The sequence below is a fragment of the Prionailurus bengalensis genome, chromosome F2 (assembly GCF_016509475.1).
Source record: "Prionailurus bengalensis isolate Pbe53 chromosome F2, Fcat_Pben_1.1_paternal_pri, whole genome shotgun sequence".
Taxonomy (NCBI): Eukaryota; Metazoa; Chordata; class Mammalia; order Carnivora; family Felidae; genus Prionailurus; species Prionailurus bengalensis.
This window is the reverse complement of record NC_057353.1, coordinates 52599210-52621929: the sequence shown is the minus strand read 5'-3', so window position 1 is coordinate 52621929 and position 22720 is coordinate 52599210. Positions and strand designations below refer to the sequence as shown.

General features: G+C 35.0%; 1 protein-coding gene across 4 annotated transcripts in view; it reads left to right on the top strand.

Moving 5' to 3' along the window:
* ANGPT1 (angiopoietin 1) overlaps window positions 1-22720 on the top strand; it is a 362218-nt gene that overhangs the window by 280810 nt on the left and 58688 nt on the right. For 3 of the 4 annotated variants that reach the window (XM_043601601.1, XM_043601598.1, XM_043601600.1), the window contains one exon: window positions 6031-6263. In XM_043601601.1, coding sequence (XP_043457536.1) covers window positions 6031-6263 — 233 coding nt within the window. The remainder of the gene's footprint in view (window positions 1-6030; window positions 6264-22720) is intronic. The other variant, XM_043601599.1, reaches the window with a different exon arrangement.

The window sequence follows — 22720 nt, the reverse complement described above, 5'->3', positions numbered from 1 at the left end:
AGCACAGAGCCCAATATGGGGCTCAAGCTCACAAACTGTGAGATAATGACCTGAGCCAAAGTCAGATGCTTAGCTGACTGAGCCACCCAAGTGCCCTCCAAGTTTTAAACTTTTAGATAACATCTTGCCAGACCATTCTAGACTCATGACTTTTTAACACATCTCTCTGATTAATAAAAAAGTAACACAGACTTGATCTAAACATTAAATTATATACAAAAGTATACAATTAAAGGCCAAGCCTCTCTAATTCCATACTTCTCCACCATTACCACTTACTGCAGAGAATCATCAGTAACAGATTAAGTTGGGGACTTTTTCTTCCAGACTTTTTCTATGAATATACTAGGATATACATGTGTGAATATTTATTGTGTGTTTACACAGACACACACTCATATCCAGTCACACACATGCATAAATACGTACTGAAATGATGAATACATATGTGTATAGATTGTAACTACTTTTTAAATGCTGGGTTTATTTCTACTTTATAAAAATTTATCATGGATATATTACACATATAACTATATACACATGTCTCTCATTCCTAGGTATAGATACACTATAATTTAAAATTTATTAGAATTTTTATGTGATTATTTAAAATTTTCATACATATTGACAAATTATCTCCAAATTTTATATTCTCCCCAAGTGTGCATGGGCTTTCTAATTTCCCAAGCCTTGCTAACCATTTTATTAATCTTGCCTACTTGAAAAGTTAGGTTGTACACCTTTTCATGTTTTTTGACCACTTGCATTTCTTCTTCTATGACTAGCGTATTCATGTATGTTTCCTTTTTGTCTATTTCATTGTTTATCTTTGTTTCATTAACTCATGCAAGCCCTTCAATGGATATTAAAACTTTGTCATATATGTGGCAAAGATGTGTTTCTGTGGTTTGTCACTTATTGGGCATTTTTTTATAGAAGTATTACATTTTTACATTTTACAGTGTATCCATTTGTATTTTTATCTTGCTTTCTGACTTCCACACATATTTAGTTTATTTTTATTTACCCCCCAAAAAAAATATTTGCCAATGTTTACTTGTAGTAATCTATGATTCTGCTCCACGTTTGAATTACAGCAACATTTGGCTTTATATTTTAAGAGAAAATGTGCTGTGTTCAAGTTAAAAATTTTAAGTATAAATTTAACCTGTACTCACTGTACTCTTGTTTGGAAGGGGAAAAAATTGATCTTTAAAACCCATATTTGCAACACATGTTGACACCTTACATATTAAAAACAATTAAAAAATGGAAACATCTGTGAGCAGTTTCAGACAGATAAAAATGAGAAGGTTTCTATATTTTCAACATCTTCCTCCTTGTTTTAGGACTATCTTTACACACATTGAGCTTAGGCAACTGTCACCACTGTGAATTCATTGGCTGCTATGTTAAGAACTCTATTGTGGGAAACAATTTGAAAGGGAGAGCTTTTTCTGTGAAAGTTTCAAGATGTGTTCAATGATCTGAAATATATCCAATAAGACATGTTGGAGGAGGCCGACTGTGGAAATGGAAAGAAGTCAACCAAAATCTTCAAATAAAGTTTTGTATATACTCAATTAGAACCTTTTACTGAAGTTCAAGACCTAGATTATTTTGTTTATTTTATTCTTCATTAAAGTGCACCTCTGCCTTAAACTAGAAGTTAAGTGCCAAAATTTTATGCATGTGTCTTCTCAAAGTGCTTCTAGAAAGATGGGAAACAGGAAGTACTGAAAATCCTGTGAGAAACTCTGTCTTCAGATTTCTAGCTCTATTTGTATAGATTTAGGTACACAGTTTCGTAAATTGTTATTTCGTGGAACACGCATCCTAAAACATGTGTCATGATAAAAACTGTTTATTTAATCTAGGCTTCCCCAAAACTTGACAGAGGGATTCTTAACAAGTGAACACCTGATAAAAACATACTGAATGCACTCTAGAACACAGTGTACTGGAGTGTAGAATCAGCATCCACGTTTCGGATTATGCCTTTGTGTGTAAACTAAACTCGTTGCCCCAGGCCATCATCAGGGAGAATTATAACTACTTTGGCTATTTAATTTTAAGACACTAGAGCTGTAATGTTGTCCTTCACATCAGCCTTCATTTATAGAGGTCTCTATATCTAGCTGAAGTGACCTCTCCCAACTGATACGGAGAGGGAAAATGTAAGAGAACCAGTAAAAATCTTCAGGACAAAACTGGATAAAATTAAATTTAATGGCAAAGCGGTTAAGGCAGAGTGGTGTTTAAGAAAATCTCAGTTCAGATTTAAAAAAAACTGGCTTGACAAAGAAACTTTGTTTTTATGCATGTAAAAGATTGGTAGGTTGAAATATTGTGAAAGACAAGCTCCCAGAATAACCAGATGGAGCTAAGGAGATGTTAAAGTAATGCCTTGATTCCTGATAAAATATAAATGGGTGGAAGAAGCAGGTATATTAGATATATTTGATTATACCAAATCAAAGTGGAGCGACTCTCATGCTAGCGTTCATAGCACTGGGATGTCGTGGGCACATTTCTAGTCTGACAAGTTATAAGACATGGCTTTTTATCTTGGTTCTGACACCACAAGAGGACAATTTTTGGATAAGATATTTAGATTCATACTAACTGGGACTTGTAATATCTACTAAGTCTGAATCTCTATATTGCTTTAAGAATCAAAGGAGAAGGGTTTTAAAGTGCTACCCAGTTATAATGGTATATTACAAGAATGTGATTAATAAATAGAGATGGCGGGGCGCCTGAGTGGCGCAGTCGGTTAAGCATCCGACTTCAGCCAGGTCACGATCTCGCGGTCTGTGAGTTCGAGCCCCGCGTCAGGCTCTGGGCTGATGGCTCAGAGCCTGGAGCCTGTTTCCGATTCTGTGTCTCCCTCTCTCTCTGCCCCTCCCCCGTTCATGCTCTGTCTCTCTCTGTCCCAAAAATAAATAAACGTTGAAAAAAAAATTTTATAAATAGAGATGGCATGTGAATTTTTCTGGCAAGAAAGTTTTGGATTCAAACCAGTTTGGAATGATGAGAAGAAGGGGCTGACTTCCCAAGTAAATAACTAATGGATGAGAAGTATCAAAGGAAATAGAATAGGGTTTTTTTGGAAGCCAAACATGAAGAGAAGATGGAAGTAAGGGATGAGCAGTGTCAGAGAAAACGGAAGGGCCAAGAGGAGATCAGTCCTGCCTGAAGAAGTCTAAAAAGTTATAATTAACATAAAGGATATACTTAATAAAATTAGCAATTCCTACAGTGTAAAAGTTGCTAAAGGAACTCCAAGTGAAGAAATGAGATGAGAAAATGGCTGGAAGAGATGGTGAACTGAAGCAATGTGACATGTTTCCAGTTTGCCTGTAGTTTCATGCATATTATTTTTTCCTGCATATATTCCATTCCAAATCCTGTGAGGTGTCTGTGATTCAGAACAGGGTTCCTACTTCTGTGAGCAGTTCCATCTATACTTTGCATAAATATCTATTTTAAGATGACAGGCTATGTTGATTTCTTTTGATACCTGGTAGTCATGGTGCAGTAAAGGTTGTTCAGTGAATTGTGAAAATGAATGTTTTTTTTTCCAATGTGTTAAGTGGATATTCTTTTTACTCAGAAAATTCAGGCCTTTTCTTCCATAAACCTGTGCCCAGAGTTGTTTCCTTTGGCAACAGGAATTCTTTGATCAACTTTAAATTCTCAGCTCCTTCCGAACTATCCTGAAAAACAAAACAAATAAACAAACAAAATTCCTTTACTGACATTTCAGTTAGTAACCATCTTTAAGTATATATTCTCTTAAATAGGGAGCACATCAAAAGAAGTAGACAAACATTGAAACATTGGTGTAAAACTCCCCCCCCCCAAAATAACATTATGTCTGACATGGAAGTTTCTTACAGCTGCTGTTGTTTTATTTGATGTATTCTCTCTAAAAATAACTCCCTAGAGTAGGAATGGCATCATTTTATGTTTTACATCGTGCTGAGAACACTATTGGCACTTAACAAGTAATAAATACAAGTTATAACTATAGCATGATATTTTCTAAACCTGAATGTTACCTACTGATTAGGAAAAATGAAAGGCCAATGCTCATCTGTTTTTAGAAACAAAATGGCAATTCAGATTTTTATCCAGTATTATATGACTATATCATCCAAATTTTGATCTTTATATTATTATCATTTTAACTTTTACTTTTTTTAAATTTAGTGTTTATTTTTGAGGGGGGTTTACAAAGAATCTGAAGCAGACTCCATGCTCCAAGCTGTCAGCACAGAGCCCGACACAGGGCTCAAACTCACAGACTGCGAGATCATGACCTGAGTTGAAGTCGGACACTTAACCGACTGAGCCGCCCAAGCACCCCTACATTATTATCATTTTAACAGCCAATTCTTGGCAGTATACTATAACAGTTTTCTTGGCAGTATACTATAACCTTTGTGAATTTAAAAGACAATTTTTTTTGTAAGTTAACTGATTTTATATTATGAGCATCTTGTATCTGATCATTACCCCTAGAATAAACAAAAATAATTAAAAAGTAAACTGAAAATGAGCCTAGAGACACGGCTTTTCTTATCTTGCACAAGTCACAGAGCTACCCCAAATGGTTCTCAGTGGAAATTTTCACATGTGAATCTGGACATGCTACCCAAGGTGTCGTAAATTAGTAGGGTGATATGAATAGAAGCATCCCAGTATTTTTCAGGCTTGGTATAATAGGCAACATGCCTGTCATATTCTGAGGCACATTTTCTTGGAAGACAGGTTTGTTGGCAATGATCCAGAATGCCCAAGAGCAGTTTTCTCCACACTTGTTAATCTGTGTACAGGCTAATCAGATATTCCAACTTGTCCCCTAGAACATCAAGTAGGAAAATTTGGCTCTTCTAACAGGCTCTGTTTTATGATTTTAAGTATTACATGTAAAACATTCCCTGGAGTCCCCTTTTTGAAAACTTATAGGAATGATTCAGTGCTACATTTCTCCAAGGTAAATAAGTGCCCAGTCTGGTATGTTACATTTGAATAACACCTTGTAAACGAAGGGCTAGTTGGACTTTCTGATTATGGAACTGAGAAAGAATAAGGATTTCCTCTGAGGAATCTTAGTATATTATACACTCTATAAAATGTAAATACTTTTTATTTACAGTTGGTTGCTAGGATCCAAGAGTGCTTCTGCATTTTCTATCATTTTTAATGTGCAATATGCAAGGGGAGTATCTTTTGAAGAGTTGTGAGAGGAGGTTTCTCAGTTGAAGATTACATCACCCTGAGCAAAATTCCAAGTCTTTTTGTAAAACCATGCCACCAGCCTGTGGTCTTCCTTTTAGAACCATTTATGCAGTGATCTGTGAACTTGTGGTGCTTTTAGGCCTCATTCTGAAACTTAAGTTGAGAGACAAAATAAGCTGCGGTTATGATGCAGGACCAGGCATCAAAAATCCCAAGAAATCTAACTCACTTGATTTTACATAGCTTACTTTCTGGTCCTGTGGTTTCTGCATCAATATACTGTTACCTAGCCCCAACAGAACTATTGTGAAATTTAATCATTGTTAATATTTTGAGAATCCTAGATGAATGAAAAGTAAATTTAAAAAAATAGTTTCTATATTTTGTTCATATTTTTTCCTGAACTATTCTATCAGTTTCTCATTGGACCTATTTTCTTAATGAATGTTGAACTGTAACTTTTACAGACTCTGATCGTTTGGGTTCAAGTCCGCTACCTTGGATATGAGATATACCCTAGGAAATGAATTATATTTAAGAAACTGACGTTACTCTGACAACAAATGGTCTAGTAATTCTTCATTTGATATGTTATATATATAAGTCCTAATTTAATATATGCATTAAATATTTATTTTATATATAGTCTGAGTCTCTCATTTATAAAATATTTCTACTGTGACGTACCTAACTAAAATTGCTGACTTTAAATAAACTCAGGAACTAGTTGAATCACATTTCTGTATACTGTTTTTAAATTGGCATGTCTTTATTTCCTTGTAGTTTATTAGAACATAAAATCTTAGAAATGGAGGGAAAGCACAAGGAAGAGTTGGACACCTTAAAAGAAGAGAGAGAGAATCTTCAAGTCTTGGTTACTCGTCAAACATACATTATTCAGGAACTGGAGAAACAATTGAACAGAGCCACCAACAATAATAGTGTCCTTCAGAAGCAGCAGCTGGAACTGATGGATACTGTGCATAACCTCGTCAGCCTTTGCACTAAAGAAGGTGGTAAGAATTTCTTCAGTGTGGCATAGTAGATACTTGATTTAACATGGAGCAAGTAAATATCCAATATAACTTTCTTGGTTGTATTGATTGCTGTATAAAAGCAGTAAAAAGAACATTAGTCTCAGAAGCATTTCATGAAATTTGCACTCACAATTTTCTCATTTTTTAACTTCAGAGAATGTATTCATAAGCTCGAATTTGTGAATTCACAATATATTCACTAAAAGAATGTGCTGGTTTTTTCTTTCTTGCTTGCTCTTAGATAAAATCTGAAATACTGTCGTGGATAAATATTTGATGTCATGGTGGTAGACATTTAAATATAGGGGCAGAAATTAGCCAATATTCAAGGTTGATTCAGAGTCCTGGGGAGAGTTTCAGGAAGATTCCCATATTAAAGCTAATGTTAAATATTTCTTTTGTGGAGGGGGAGAAAGAGGAGTCGCCTGCAGGGAAAAGGAGATATAAAAGTTACCAATAACTATTGTGAAGGAGAAAGAATCTTTATTGTTAAAGGCTTTTATTAAGATAACTTATGTTTAGTCCTGTGTGGAGAAGACCTAACCAGAACATCCAGGCATATTTATTCTGGGGTGTCTTTGTGACAATGGAAGTGCAATTGTTTTAATTCCAGTATAGTTAACATATATAGTTATATTAGTTTCAGATGTTGGAAATACAAATTTTTAATATGATTGGAATATCTGGAGCCATTTGACCATTGACAATATTTAGGCCTATGTGTCTTCAGAAAATATTTATCCATTTGCCCAGCCCCACCCAACGATTATTGAATGAATGCCTCTGGGTGTGCTCATCCACTTCACGCAGATCCTCTCCCTAGCCTCAGGAGGGCTCTTCAAAGTTTGAAGCTTAAAATCATCTTCTGTAGTGGTTCTTCGCTAATCAGCCTTTCCCTGAGTGAAGATGCAAAGAATCGTAAATAGTGATGAGTGAAAGAGACCACTTCCATCTGAAAGCTATGGCTGTCACTAAACTGTGGCTTATGTGACCATTCACATGGTGGTTCAGTGTGCATATGCAGTACACAGACTCCTTTAATTTAACAGTGGGCTTGAGTTATATGAAAAATTAGCTCTATTCCATGCTTTCATGTATAGATATGAATATAGATGATAATTCCATCTGAAGTGATCTTGTTTTAAAGACATTTCACATTTCTCTATTACACTCCATTACCTTGAATTCTATCTCCTTTAGATAGTCTAAACAAGTCCTTCCTATACTTTGTAAGGAATATATTTAAACAGTAAGTTCCCAGAGCTCCATTTGGGTGTACTCAGAAATGTGATTGGGAAGGAAAAAACCTGCTAATCAGTCAGCGCCTGCCAAAACCTTGAATTAGAGTCCACTGGAAAGAAAGCATGGTATGATTTTGCCAGAGAATTTTAATAGAGCTCATGAGTATTTAGAAATTAAGTATTAATATGAGACATATCTATTCTCATATTGAACTGAATACATTAGGGGGAACATTGAAAACATATTTTTCTTATCATCCTGAGACTTAAAGCACATGGAGTTGAGTATTTCTTTCTTTTTTTTTCCATGATGTTAGAAATATCAAGCCCTGGTGATTCTCACAGAGCTCATATGTCTGCCTGCTTATCATAATTTCACTTCTTTTCTGAGTATTTGTCTAACAAATATGTTGTTAAACTTTTAGAGGCATGGGTGGGAGTGACTGCAAAAGTAAAATTCCTGGCTGGGTTTGGAGTTTGGGTGCAACGTCAGGCAACCAAACATCTGTTCGAGAAACATTTATTAAACAATTATGATCCTAATAGATGCTACCCATCACATACACTCAGGGTAGAAGAAAAGTAACTATATCTCTTTTGTCATATAGCATATCCAAAACAAATAAAAATAATAGAGACAACTTGTCTAATACTTTTCTTGATATTTATTTTCCTTTTAATGATACAATCCTAAAATGAATTCCAATTTAATTATAGGACTTGTGATCCTCATGTAACTCTATTGGCCAATTTTTCCAATGGGTTCTGTGCTCTTATAACCATCGGTTTTATTTGCTTCTTGCTAATCTTTGTTTTAATTCTGTAGTTAAGCATTCTAACTAAATATTTGATCATTTAAGGACTCATAGATGACACAAAATGGAAATGCCTCTTATTGAGGTATCCATCAATATTTTAATTCTCTGCATATCTTCATTTTCACTGGTGCCTTAGTCTTCAGTTATGGTGAATATAAAATTTTAAATGATGCATATATCATAATACTGGATTAAATATCAGTCACTAAAATGATTTTTTTTTCATTTTAATTCTAAAACATATAAGTAAACCCTTTCCCAACTTTTGTGACCAACAACTTATTTATCAAATGGATTTATTATTTATCAAAGGATTATATGCAAATATTCTACTTTTAAATTTAAATATATGCATGTACATCTAAATCAATATATCACAATAAATGCATAAATTTTTAAAAATATATATTTTAAAAATTCAAAGAGAATTCTGAAAGCTTTTCCAAAATCCTCATGAGCTGTGTTAATGATAAAAAAGCCAAAATGTTTAATTGACTTTAAGGGTCCTCTGTTTCCAACTTGGCCCAGTCACTTCTGGAGACGGCCTGAACATATCACTACAAAGTAAGAGAAGAAATTTATAGTGCATTTTCTCTGTCATCGGCAACTAATTTAACCTTTATGAGGTGTTTCATCATTTTGTAAAGTCAGGATAATTGTGTGTACTTCTTAGTGATAGGGAAAGGATTAAGTTAGGTACTGCATGTAAAGGCAAACAGCACATGACATAGTTGACTCATTAAACTTTAGTTCTTTCTTTCTCTTCCAAGTAACAAGATTCAGTTAAACACAAATTTATTAAGTGCTATCTATAAGCAAAATTTCTTTCATGGAAATTGTCTGAACACAATGCTCAAGAGTTGAGAATCATCCAAACTCTTTCTTTTAGCTTTTGTTTTCTTGTCTAAAAGGGGATCATAATGCATACCTGATGAGTTTATAGTAAATTAAAAGACATTTTTATAAAACATATAGTATCAGTGCCCATCCATAGTAAATGCTGAAAAAATTATAGTTAGTTTTATTTTTATGGCTTCTAAAGTGCTTAAAACTCACTAAAGTTGCATGATAAAAACATTCTTAGGAAGTGCCGGCTGGAAATTTATCATTTCCCCAAACGTGTTCGGCCCAGGAATTGTTAATCCATCTTTGCACATAGGGATTATTTTTGTTTAATTTCACAGAACTTTTCCTACTAAAATATCTAATGTCATAAGATGCATTTAAGCTAAGTACAATTTTTGACAAACACATTTTCTTAAATAATTCACCAACCTGTCCTCTTCTTTTTCCAAACAGGCAATAGTGGTGTTTTAGGCAAATAATCATTTCAAACTGAATTGCATCCATTTTGTAAGTCTTCTGGGTAAGATACTTTTTTTTGTCTTACCTTTGTCTGCAGACATTTGGTCACATTTATTCTTAGAAACATTACCCACTAAAAAAATATTGCCCTCAATGTTATCATAGCGTCAAAACTTAGCTGATTGCTTCATGGTTTTGGCAATTCACAGTTATTGCTGGACTTAAAAAGTTTACATTGATAATGGCATGGAAACAAGGCTTTGCATTCTTTTGGGAAGGATAGTCAGGGGCTGTGACTGTCAGACATTCACCATTCATATTTCTGTTCAGAAGTGATTAAACCATCGCCACATACATTGAGCACACACAAGGGAAACATATTATGTGACCAAGAATTTAATTTGTAACAGTGCACTAAAAAAGAAAGAGGGTAAAAAAGAAAATAGTATTTAGCCTCCACCCTCCACCATGGGCTGGTTTTCTTACTGTCTAAATCAGCTTGGAGCATACTTCTGCTATACCAAGGTACGATTAGTAAATTTATCCATTCACTTAAAAATAGTTATACAGCAACTGTTATGTTTCTTATTCCCTTCTGGGTATAAGAATATTCCTCTCATCCATTTCTATTTAACAAATATTTTTTGAGTTCTTGTTATATAGCAGATGGGGTTTGGACCACTGGGTAGAGAGAAAAGATGTAATTCAGTCCTTAGCGTCAAGGAAACTAGAATTTGGTGGGGAGAGAGACAGATAAACACAGAATGACATTTCATAAACGTTTGGTAGAGGTGAGGCCAACATGCCAGGACACTAGTGAAATATACAAGAGAAACATTAAAATCATGACAGAGACATGATGAGGGCAGAATACAGCATCTACAGTCTTAAAGATGTTGTTGAGTGCTTACTATGATTCAGGCATTGCTTAAACTCTTAAGTGTATTAACTTAGTCCCCACAATAACAGTATGAGGTAACTACTATGGTTCATCCCATACCTAAATGCGTAGCCTAAATCTCAGAATCAAAGCCAGGAAGACAGTGAAATGTGGAATTAGAGAAGTAAACTGAAGGAGATCAAGGAAGCTGCATTTCTTTTTCTCTGAAAGCAAAAGGGGGTCATGCTAATATATGAGGACAATATTGATATTTGCATTTTAGAAAAATTACCCAAGTCACATTGTAGGAAGAATGTATTGGAGAGTTGGTAAGCTTGGAAGTAGAAGGACCAGATAGGTGTGTTTGCCATTTTTTAAATATTAGCAAATATTTGGAGAGTAAATACAACCTTCTGAGCCCTTTGCATATATTAACTCATTCAGTTCTGGTAACAGCTCTTTAAGCATGTGCCCTTATTAGCTTTATTTGACAGATAAGGAGACTAAGCATAGAGAGGTAAATAATTTCTAATTATCACACTGCTAGCAAACGAGCAAGCTGAGATTTGAACCCAGAGTCTGATTCTCGAGCCTGTATGTTATCTAATATACTATGATGGGGAGGGAAGAGAAAGAATTGATAGTGGTTTTCATCCGAGTCTCAAAAGGATCCCCTAGGAGAGAAATAATGAAGTCAGATTCAAAGGGGGAAAATGGAAAGACAGATGGAGGGGAAATTTGTGAACAAAAAGAATCAGAATCAACAAGAAATAAAGACCTATTAGAAATAGAGTCAAATATAACTTTTAATTTTCTACTTTGAGTAACTGATGGGATGTTGATGACATTCCTTAAAATCAGCAACATGTAAAGAGAATCAGGTATAAGGGGGAAACATAATGAGTTTAGTTTGGGGCATATTGACTGAGGTGACTATGGGAAAATTAGAATCTGGAAGTCAGAGAAATAGGAATATGGAATTCAAGAGTGAAATCTGGATGACTGCATAGACTGCTGTGTCCTCACAACGTGGTAAGTCCGTGCAGCAAATGAAATCATTAAAAGTGCATATAAAGCAATGACTCAACCATTTGGGGGGTTGTAGATCCACTAGAGAATCTGATAAAAACTAGCCTACCATTCCTTCTCACTTAGTGCAAACACTCAGGCACAAGCTTATGTGTAATTTCAGAGAATTTACATGGTAAGATTATGAACCCAGTTTAAAATCATAAGAATGTAAAATCAAAGAGAGAAAATTGAGAGTTCTGTAAGGGATGGCCAAAAAGAGACCAAAAAGAAAACAGAATTAGGGAGGAAAAAAACAGTAGTGAACAGTGTTATGGCAGAGAGACAAGACTGCTATGAAATGTCTTGTCTTAATGGCAAATAAGCAGAAAGGCCAAAAAAAAAAAAAAAAAGGCAGACTGAGACGTGAACTTAAACTGAGATGTGGAATGTGGCTTCCTATAGGGAGAGTTTGGTTGCATGTATGGCTCAATTGCATGGGCAAGAGCCTGGGATGCTTGGCTGTCTGACTCTTGACCTGCGCTAAGGTCATGATTTCATGGTTTTTTGAGTTCAAGCCCCACATTGGGTTCTGCATGTGCTTAGCATTCTCTCTCTCCTCACCTTCCCCTCTCTCTCCCTTTTCCTCCCCCTCTCTCTCTTTCTCTCTCTCAAAATAAATAAATACACTTTAAAAAATAAATTAACATGAGCAAGAAGAAGTGAAAGCAAAAAAATATTATCTGCCCACACCCAGCAGACTGGCCCGTGAAAGGACAGGGAGCAGTGTCTGTTGGGATGTACACAGGACAGAGAGGAGTAAAAGAAACTTAAATACCGAGAGACGTGCGCATGTTTGTTTAGGTCCCTAATATGAAGCGCAAATTTCAAATTATAAGGAGCTTCTCATGCAGCTCATTAAAATAAAAAATAAAAATATATAAAAAAACTTCTTTCACATCATGTGAAAGACATAATGATGGATACTATAAATTTTTAAGTGATCTAAATTATTTTGTTTAAAATATCTTTCCCAGAGGCTGATTGCCGTGGTATGGAACTTCTGATCATTATTTTCAGTCCTCTGGCCTTCTGAAAAGGGGAAATGAGGCATTTATTTCTTTCCCAGTGCTGAGGAGACATTTGGTTCTGTTCTCAGAACAGAATAATTCTACCATCTGAAAGGAATTTACCTCCCGTGTAGTGTCTATTGAGTTTGTGAAGTAAATCATTCAGTCAAGGGATGAGATAGTTTGAACTCCTGCAAGTCCCTTGAGTTAAGAATGATTCTAAAAACATCACAAGCAATGGGAGGAAATTAAAACTTTTTGAATGTCACTTATATAAACATTGATAAAAATAGAATATATCATTTTCATTGACTGAGTAAAATATTTGGGTTTTCGTTGACTACTTGTAATGCACAATTTAACATTAGGTAGAAAGAGAAAGAAAAATACAGGAAGTCATCTGCTGAACACCACAGTGAGCACTTGTTCCCATTTAATGAGGGAAATGCTTTATCTTGACAGAAAATTATATGTCAAACATTTACAATTTCCTTAAAATGAACCACACTTTCTAGCACTTCCTTTCATAAAACCCAGTGGCTTTAAGGGGAAAGTGACTGTTTATTTTTGGAAATGGTATATTTCTCCTTTTTGATGGAGCATGTTATCTGCCTTTTGAAAAGTTGTAATTTCTGTGGAAAAAAAAATTGCGTGAATAGCAGATAGTGAAACTCATGATAGCAAAATAAAAAATAGTACAGCCTTTGACCTCTCCCATGAATCATTTCAAAACCACATCTTTTGGGGGAGACTTGAAATTTTGTGGTTAATTCTCTTTTGGAATTAGAGTTTCAGCTTCAGAAACTGAACTATCACACACACACACGCACGCACAAAAGTGTTGCCTTGATGTTCCAACATTTCGACTTGAGTAAACTCCATTTCTTCTTCTCTTCTGCTTTTATGATCTGATTGATTAAAGCAAAGAAGCAGAAAATATTTTTTTAAGTTTATTTATTTTGAAAGAGAGAGAGAGAGAGAGAGCACACATGCACATAATCAGGAGAGGGTCAGAGAGAGAGAGAATCCCAAGCAGGCTCTGCACTGTCAGTGCAGAGCCCGATGTGGGGTTCAAACTCACGACTGGGAGATCATGACCTGAGCTGAAATCAAAAGTCAGATGCTTAACTGTCTGAGCAACCTAGATGCCTCGAAGCACAAAATATTTTTAATAGAATTCCAACTAAGTCATTTCCTGGACTCATCCACACTCAAGTTGAACTGAACAAGTATTTCCTGAGTCTAGGGATGTAATAGAGCAGTGGTTACTTATAGATAAGCTATGGTACTTAACGCTGAGTACAAGTGATACCTATAATTACCTGGAGAGAGAGAAAAAAAATTTATTAACATAATTTAGTACGTATGCATCACATCAACCATACAGTGAAACCCTCATGAAATGTCTTCAGCTTTAAGAAGGGAGAAAGATGAAATAAAACCTGAGAAATACAACAACTATACAGTTAAGCTTAAATACATATAAACAAAATAATATTGATTTTTAGCATTTAAAGAACCTTTAAAACTATTGATAAAAAACATTTTTAGTTTCCTATTGGAGCTTGTCATTTATTTTCAACTAAAGAATATCAACATCATAATTAAATACACTGGAATCTCATCTTACTACTGGCTTGGATGTTCACATTCTGAGTGGGACCATCTCCTGTGACGAATCACATTAATATGTGACCTACTAAGAGCCATGTATCTTTTTAATGAACTTATGATAAAGTTAAATAATTAAATTAAATACCAATTAAGCCAGACCTCTTTTTCTTTTTATTTATTTATTTATTTATTTATTTATTTATTTATTTAGAGAGACAGAAAGAGAGAGAGAAAGAAAAAAAATATGAGTGGGGGAGGGGCAAAGAGTGGGGGAGAGAGAGAATCCCAAGCAGAATCCTCGCTATCAGTGCAGATCTCGACACGGGGCTTGATCTCATGACCCTGAGATCATGACCTGAGCCAAAATCAAGAGTTGGATGCTTAACCAACTGAGCCACCCAGGTGCCCCAAGCCAAACCTCTTTTAATATGTGTGTTTTTTGTGTCTTTGCATATACTCATAATTATTTTAAGTTGTGAACATTCTGTTTTCATAGCAAGCATGAGTTCCTTTAGAGTAGTGAATTTGAACTTTGGGTTTAATTTTAAGTGGAGATTTGGTTCTAAAGGAAGTTTGTCCCGTTGTTGTGGCCTCATATACACACTTACAAATGCACAAGTAAACTGAATCCCAACCATAATTAATCCTCCAGCTCATCTCCCTAGAGTTAGGTTACCTTAGACTGAGATGGTTACCTAACCAGTGTCTTGGATCCGCTGTGACATATGACATTTAGAGGGCAAGGCATGGTGGTCTAGAAGGAATAGGAATCAGGGCATCTGAGTTCTAGCCCCAGCTCTGCTGCCAGGTTGCTTCATATAAAAGTACCACACACCTTAGTGTTTGATGGCCTAGACAAATCCACACATTTTATGACTCATATCAATCATTCCGTTTCTTCTCTTGGTTTTGTATCACATCTGATGACTAGGGAAATCCCAACTTCAGAATACAACCTTAGCATGGCAATCAAGTATTATTTTTCAAGTATATTTTACCATAAGAGTAAGAATCGAAGTGACATACCTCTGGTGGCAGTCAGTCTTTATTTGTTTAAAACTTGAAGTGTTTTGGTGTTGTGTCGTGGGGTTTTTTTGTGTGTCAGTTTTCAAAAGCATCTGGCAACTGCTTTCCATTTTACAGCATTGCCCAAGGACTTTCAGTCCATTTTTAATGACTTTTGCTGAAATTACTTATTTGTCTACTTAAAACAAAACACAAAAGATGCCCTTTAAGCTTTCCCACATGCATGAGAAATCTTTTGTTCAAAACCAATATATTCCAGTCAGGCCAAAAATATTACATGGGAAATTAACACACATGAAACACCTGACATATTTTTGTTAATGGAATGACCTTCTGAACAAATGGCAAGGGTCATGTAGCACTTATAACTGCCCATCAGGGTGCCCAAAAGGGTAACACAGAAATAATTTTTGTGAAAAATGAGTATTGCTTGTTTAAACAAAGGTTGTGTGTAAATCCCTTTTCAAATTTCTATTCTTTTTTTTCCCCATTCTTTGATATGTTAAGGGTAATATGCATTAAATATACACTCATATATATATATATATATATATACACACACACACACACACACACACACACACACGTGTATGTATGTGTATATATATACATATGTATATGCATTAAATATACATTCATATATATATATATATATATATATATGAGTCATTTCACATTAGAAGAGCATTGGAAATTTTTAAATACACTAATCAAACTAGAGTACAAATATGTAGAATTAGCTTGATGCTTCATTATTCTACACTAAAAAAATACCATAAAATTAGCAATCTACTTATGGCATAAGGTGGTTTGCATGTCCACATAGATTTAACAGTTTATGCACTTTATGCGTACACCTCAATATTATTAAAAATGTACATGCCTATAATTATACGTATGGGTAATATATTCTCCAGATAATTAAAATGTACCTCATTAAGTAGTAAAATGTTAAGAAAATTAAAAAATATTGTGATAGTAAATTTTCTGCATTGTTTTCATCTTCTCCTTTTTCATAAAAAATTGAATAAAACCAAAGCTTTTAATAATTTAATTCATTATATTCAGCATGACTTAATTTACATCATAATACAATGCCATTGAAAAAGTATGTCCCTCGTACACTGCCCAAACTCTTCTCATTTCTTATTTTTGCCCACTTTTAAGATTACTGTCTCTTCCTCCTACACACAAAAACCCTTTTGATTATCATTTTTGTTGTTGTTGTCTTCATGCCTTATTCTAGAAGATGAACACAAACACACTCCCACACAAACACCCACACATATGCTTACTCTCCCTTTCCCCACTAGCGCGTCCTTTATACTTGTCACTTCAGCAAATAGTTCAGAGGCTAGAAGATCAAGTAACTAGGCTTGTGAGAATAGTGTCTAAGACTAATGGAGGTAGACTTTGGTCAGCACAATTTTTAGGATATAGATATTATGAAATCCAATGTAACTGCTCAGGCAACTCTTATTTCCTAATCCTCTGTTAGCTTCTGAATTTGTGGGCCACCAGTGCTCCGCATTTCTGCTGAGAATTCCCATCTCACAGATAATTCTGCTATCTGTTCCTTTCTTCTCTTCTCAACAGTTTTTCTTCTTTCTTGTCTTTTCTGCCCCCTGTCACTCTTCCAGTACTTCTTGCTTCCATGAGAAGAGTCTGTAGCCATCCAGAATTAAGGCCTATCCTGATTTACCCAAGACCCTGGATATGACCTTGTCAGCTGAGATAGGTATTGCTGGGGACTCTGTGACAGATGAGTCACTGGAGTCCTATTTGAGTTTGACTTCACTCCAGGGGCCAGTAAGAAGTAGTTAAGATTCTTAGCTTTATAGTTAAAGAATCTCACTACTTAGAAGTTTTGGCTAAGTTAGAAAGCATCTCTGAGCCTCAGTTTCCTCATATATACAACATATTGATAAATATACTGCATGAGGGGGGCGCCTGGGTGGCTCAGTCGGTTAAGCATCCGACTTCGGCTCAGATCACGATCTCACGGTCCGTGAGTTCGAGCCCCGCATCAGGCTCTGGGCTGATGGCTCAGAGCCTGGAGCCTGCTTCTGATTCTGTGTCTCCCCTCCCTCTCTCTCTGCCCCTTCCCTGTTCATGCTCTGTCTCTCTCTGTCTCAAAAATAAATAAAACGTTAAAAAAAAAAAGAAGGAGGTAAACTTAGCTTTCCTCCTTTCAAAAAAAAAATATACCGCATGAGGTATTTATGACGACTAATGAAACAAAGCATATAAAACATATTTGGCTCACAAAATTCAGAGTTGAACACATAGTAAGTGGGCTAGTTACTAATACTAGTATGCCAATTGATTTTATTATGATCATGATTATTATAGTTCCACCAAGAAGATGATGGCTAGTTATCTACAAAATATACACATACATAGAATAGGGGTTTTTTTTTAGAAAAAAATTTTTAACAAAAACTTTAGTTAAAATTATAATGTAGCAAGTGAATGATGTTCAAGTGTTCTCTTACACCAGGATTAGAGGGACTGTGGGGAAAAGAATAGTAGATTTTTTTAAAAAGAAGCTTTTAGCTACTTACCCAAAGACTTCAGGTGTACTCTATATAGTACATATATACACATAAATACATATAATATAAATATTCTACATTAAACTGTATGTAATTGCCATTTTTGTAGGTTAAACAATCATGCTGAGATGTCAACCCCCAGATATTTAGGTTCATATGCATATCTTTTATATAAAGTAAAGTGCCAACTTGGAAATTTTCAGTTCAGAAGCCTCAAGCTTTTATGTATTTAAGTAGCTATACACATGTGATATGTATTTATAGAGTCACTGGTAAGTTTTGCTCACCTTCATACCCACCCACACAATATTGAAATGTTGAGTATTGCCTGTAAACCTTTTAATTTTCCACACCCTAGAAATGTAAGATATTATCTTCTCTTATTTCTAAAAGTCCTTTCAAATAAGTTAGGAATCTAGAGAGCGTCTTCAAATGGCTTTTCCATGAGATGCCCACACACCTGGCTGAAAAGAATAGAATCTAATCAATCAGTTGTTTGCTTGTTTGCACCTTATCAGATATGGTGATTTACTTATCCATATGCTCAGTTAACTTCAGTAACCTGTCACATTGAAAATGTATGGATTTAGGGTCAGTTCCTGTACTGTGCTCTCTGTAGTGATGATGGTCTAATAAGTAACATGAGGATTATCCTTAAACCAATAACTTGATCCACATATATTCTGATGTTTGCTAAATACTAGAGGTAGGAATCATTAGCCACAGCTAAGATTTTAAAGGAATAAAGAATTTATCCATTTAAAGCAACTTATTAGGAAATTAGTAGAATCAAGGCCTTCTGCTTTTTACATTGTTTTTGGTAGCAAAGGCTAATTGCCTTCTGTGTTCTGTACTAGGTTTCCTGTGACTCAGAATTACCAATTCCACATTCCAGGAAGTTTTTTCTTGAGGGTTCATCTGAATTGAAATGACCCTCCTCCTAAGCTTTATGGTTCTTCCCTCCAGTCAGCCCAGTGGCAGACATGCCATCTGGATTGAAATTCATTGGGCAAATAAAAGGCAGAGCCAGATAAAGTCAACAGTTGCTACAATCACGGTCTCAGGTGTCTTATTGACTGAATGTTGGCTGGTGAAAGACATACATGCACCTGCTTGTGTTCCTATTCTTTCCCTTTAGATCATGGAGATTAGCCTATAGAGATAAGGCTAAATGAAAAGAATGAATAATGATTCTTTCCTGAGACTTTCTAGATTTATTTGCTGATATTGGTGTGCATAAAGTCTTTGAATTGCCATACCAGGCTTTTAAAATTAAGTTCAGATAAATGTTTTACATGTTTTATTCACTCAACTGTTATCTCTTCTGGACAGCCTTTCCCAAGTTTACAGATAGAATATATTCTCCCTAAATATTCCCAATGAATTTGACACATATATCCAAAATAAAAATTGTGCATTATCTCTCTTTGGTGCTGTAGTTAAGCTGCTAACATTATAGCTCTAGAAGCTGTTGCTAGTCATCTTGTGACCAGGTAGAGAGTCATCAACTGAGTCAAAAAGAAAAAAAAAAGGCGCGAAACCAGTTCCTGTTCACATTCTTTGAAACCTGGTTATGCTTTACCTAAAACTCGGTTCTAGATTGTTCATGATTGAATAAATTAAATTTTTGCTTAAGGTAGCTTGAATTGAGTTCTCCTCCACATGGAAAGTACTAATCATGGATACAGCTATCATGAGTTTTCATGGAAGACCTACTAATGAAAGACCTACTATGTATAGTAGGTCTTGTGGGTCTTTCTCCCATCACACTGTGATTACGTTAAGAGAAGATTGTGGTTTTCTTATGTTTGTATCTTTACTGTCTAGGAAAAGTCATGCACATAGAAGATGTTCAATCAATATTTGTTGAGTAAATTAATATAGCATAGATTAAACTAAGAGGGGACAGGAGGCAAGCTTTTAAATCGAAAAACCAATTAAAAAGCCATAGTCTATTTGTTTTATATTTAGGCTTTCATTATTTTTTAACTGATGGCAGCTAAGGGAGAGTAGTGGGACTAGTAAGGAAAAGAGAGAACACAGAATTTGGAAGGAAATATTAAGCAACATTAAGCAAATGAAAGTTGAGGTAGCAGTAGGAGCTGCCCAATAGACAAATAGAAATATGGATCTGGAGGTCAAGAGAGATGCAAACATACAATGTCAAAATGCTTGTATCTTAGAAAGCTTTTATGTAGAAGTTTGAAGCCATGACAGATAGCTACAAAAAGAGCAAATGTATAAGAAATAGAGATCTGAGAGTAGAATCTTAGTCAATATCTATATGGTAGGTGAAGAGAGGAAGGGAACTCAAGATGAAAGGGAAAGGACAATTAGAGAATAGTAAAGGGACCAAGAGAGATCAACACAAAAGGCAAGGGAAAAGATAGGCAAAGCCGGCTTCTGTAGTATGGGTGAATAAGGTGGAGGAAATATCAAATGACTTTGGTCTTCTTAGTAAACCATAAAACAAAGTCATATATAAAGAATGAGAGATGATAGAAGTAAGATTTAGCCTTGGAAAAGTGGAAAGGACTGAAGTACACTTTTCAGGAAGTATAATAGAAAATCTATTAGAAAGGACCAAGGGTTTGAATGAGCAGCATGGAGAACATAGCTGCGTTTAGAAAACATGCATTTGGATGTCATTAAATAGCCTCATTTTAGTGTTTGCCATCTGGAAGCAGGGATGAGAGAATGAAAAAATGCCCTTCCTTGAGTTGGAATTTATCCATGCAAGGGATTAGTAGAGGAGAGGACAGTGGGTGGAGAGCACCATGAATTCCACCTGAACTGTTTGTAATGCCTGACTTTGTGATAGAAGTTAGGAAGAAAGGAAAGCAAGGAAGGCTTAGTAGGGACTGATAGTAATGGTGGGCCTCCAGACTCAATTAGTGGAAAGACAGACTCATTAAGAATTAAGGAATGGAAGAGGAAAAGAAAATAGCGTGTGATCAAAGAGGGAACTTTTAGATATAAAGATTAATTTTTTAATTCATGCTTTTAAACCAGTCTGTTATTATAAAAAATTTAAACTACTCTGACAGATAGATTAACACCTCAATAAGGTTTCCAGTTCACTCCCCCTGGCTCTGTCCAGTTGATGCTTGTTATATCCTCCGCCACCATGTTTTCCATATCCATCTCTTGTCACTTACCATGAATTCCTCCAGATATCATCTTCTATTTTTATTAATTTTATTATTAATTTATTTTTTATTAATTTTATTAATTTTTTGAAACTTAAGATCTCCTATAAAAATGTATCCTTAGTTCTGACACTTGTAATGTTCATTAAATTCATCTTTTTATTGTTTTCCTGTGTTTTAAAATGTTTACTATGTGCCCAGTTTTATAATATGTAGCTGTACATCTCTAGTAATTAACAAAGAAAATAATTAGTCATGCAAATTAAAGTTATGGAATTAAAACCTTTATTAACAATGGGTTATTAAATACATTTCATCTGAAATAATCTTTAAATTTTAACTGTTCAGAGGAAGTTTGTATATGCAGCAAGATTAGATTACCTGTTTTTTTTTTTTTTAAGACTTTAGCAATAGTATGATGTGATGCAGTCGATGAATAAAATAAACCAGTTAGCCAACTCTGACAAGGAGAGGCCAGTTCAATATAATCCTAATGTAACCAATCAATTGTAACTCCCTAATACTTGGGCAGCTATAATGTTGGATTTGAGGGTGGAAGATCACTACTCCATTGGCTAGACTTGGTGGCCTTTCCCAGCCTGCTAGTGTCCCTTCTATAAGAGAGAATAATAATATAGTGTTGCCCATTAATCATATTATTATTATTACTGTAACATTAATAATAACTACCACTTCTTGAGTTCTTAATATAATTCAGTCACTCTGTTCTGAGTAACATAATTCATACACTTGCCTCGGAGACATGTATAACTGCTCCACTTTGTAGTTTATAGAAGGGACCTTTTCCAAACGATAGTATATAGTACAAATGTCAAAGGAGAGCTGTGAACAGAGCTTTTAAACTGATTTTAAATCCTTCAATACTCTAAACTATGGCCTGGATCGAGCTTTCAAGCATAATATTTACTAATTAATAAGTAATTAAATACAAGAAGTCCAATTTTTCTGGAAAGAATGACTATTTCTTCTGCAAAGAATGTGTTTCTATTTTTCAAAAATGCCAAACCATATTTCAAGAAAATGAAATATCTTCATAAGGTTATGTTGCCATTGCAACAAGAACTCCACAGTATAACCATAGTACTATCTGTACCTTTTATGGTGGAATACTCAAAGCATTTTTCCAGTTATAAGACTTATATTCACGGTTTGGACATCACTTTTATACGATTAGTTTCCGGAAAAATAAAGTAATACTCAACGTTTTTCTTTTTTCTCTGTTATTGAAAACGTGTGTGGGTTTCCCTTTTCCCACACAAGGGCCTCTTCACCAACATCTTCCTGAAATGGAAAAGAAAAGAGGAGTGGATGACAGAGAAGTGGGAAGGGTGCATATTCTCACTGCATAACTAAATAAGGGAGAGCAGGAAGTGGTCTATTCAGTAAGAGAAGCATTTTCTCCTTAGATAAGTGACTTTCTCCATTTCTTACCCAAAAAAGAAAACTGGGTTTACCGTTGAATTCCTCTTGACCACATCTTCCTGTGTTCATCTTCACAAAGGAGCTTAAATTTTTTTGGCATTTCTTTACATCCCCCCCCTTTTTTTGCATCTAATTTGGTTATTTTCAACTTTTTTCAACAGATTAAACATTTAGAATTTAGGAAGGTTTTGTTTAGTAGTCCATTAACTTAAAATAAGCAAGCACAAATGAACTGTGTTGATGTTTTTCAGAATATTACCTTCACATAACCCATCAACACACCCATTACAATTAAAGAGGGCTTTTGAACAAGCATTTATATATTCA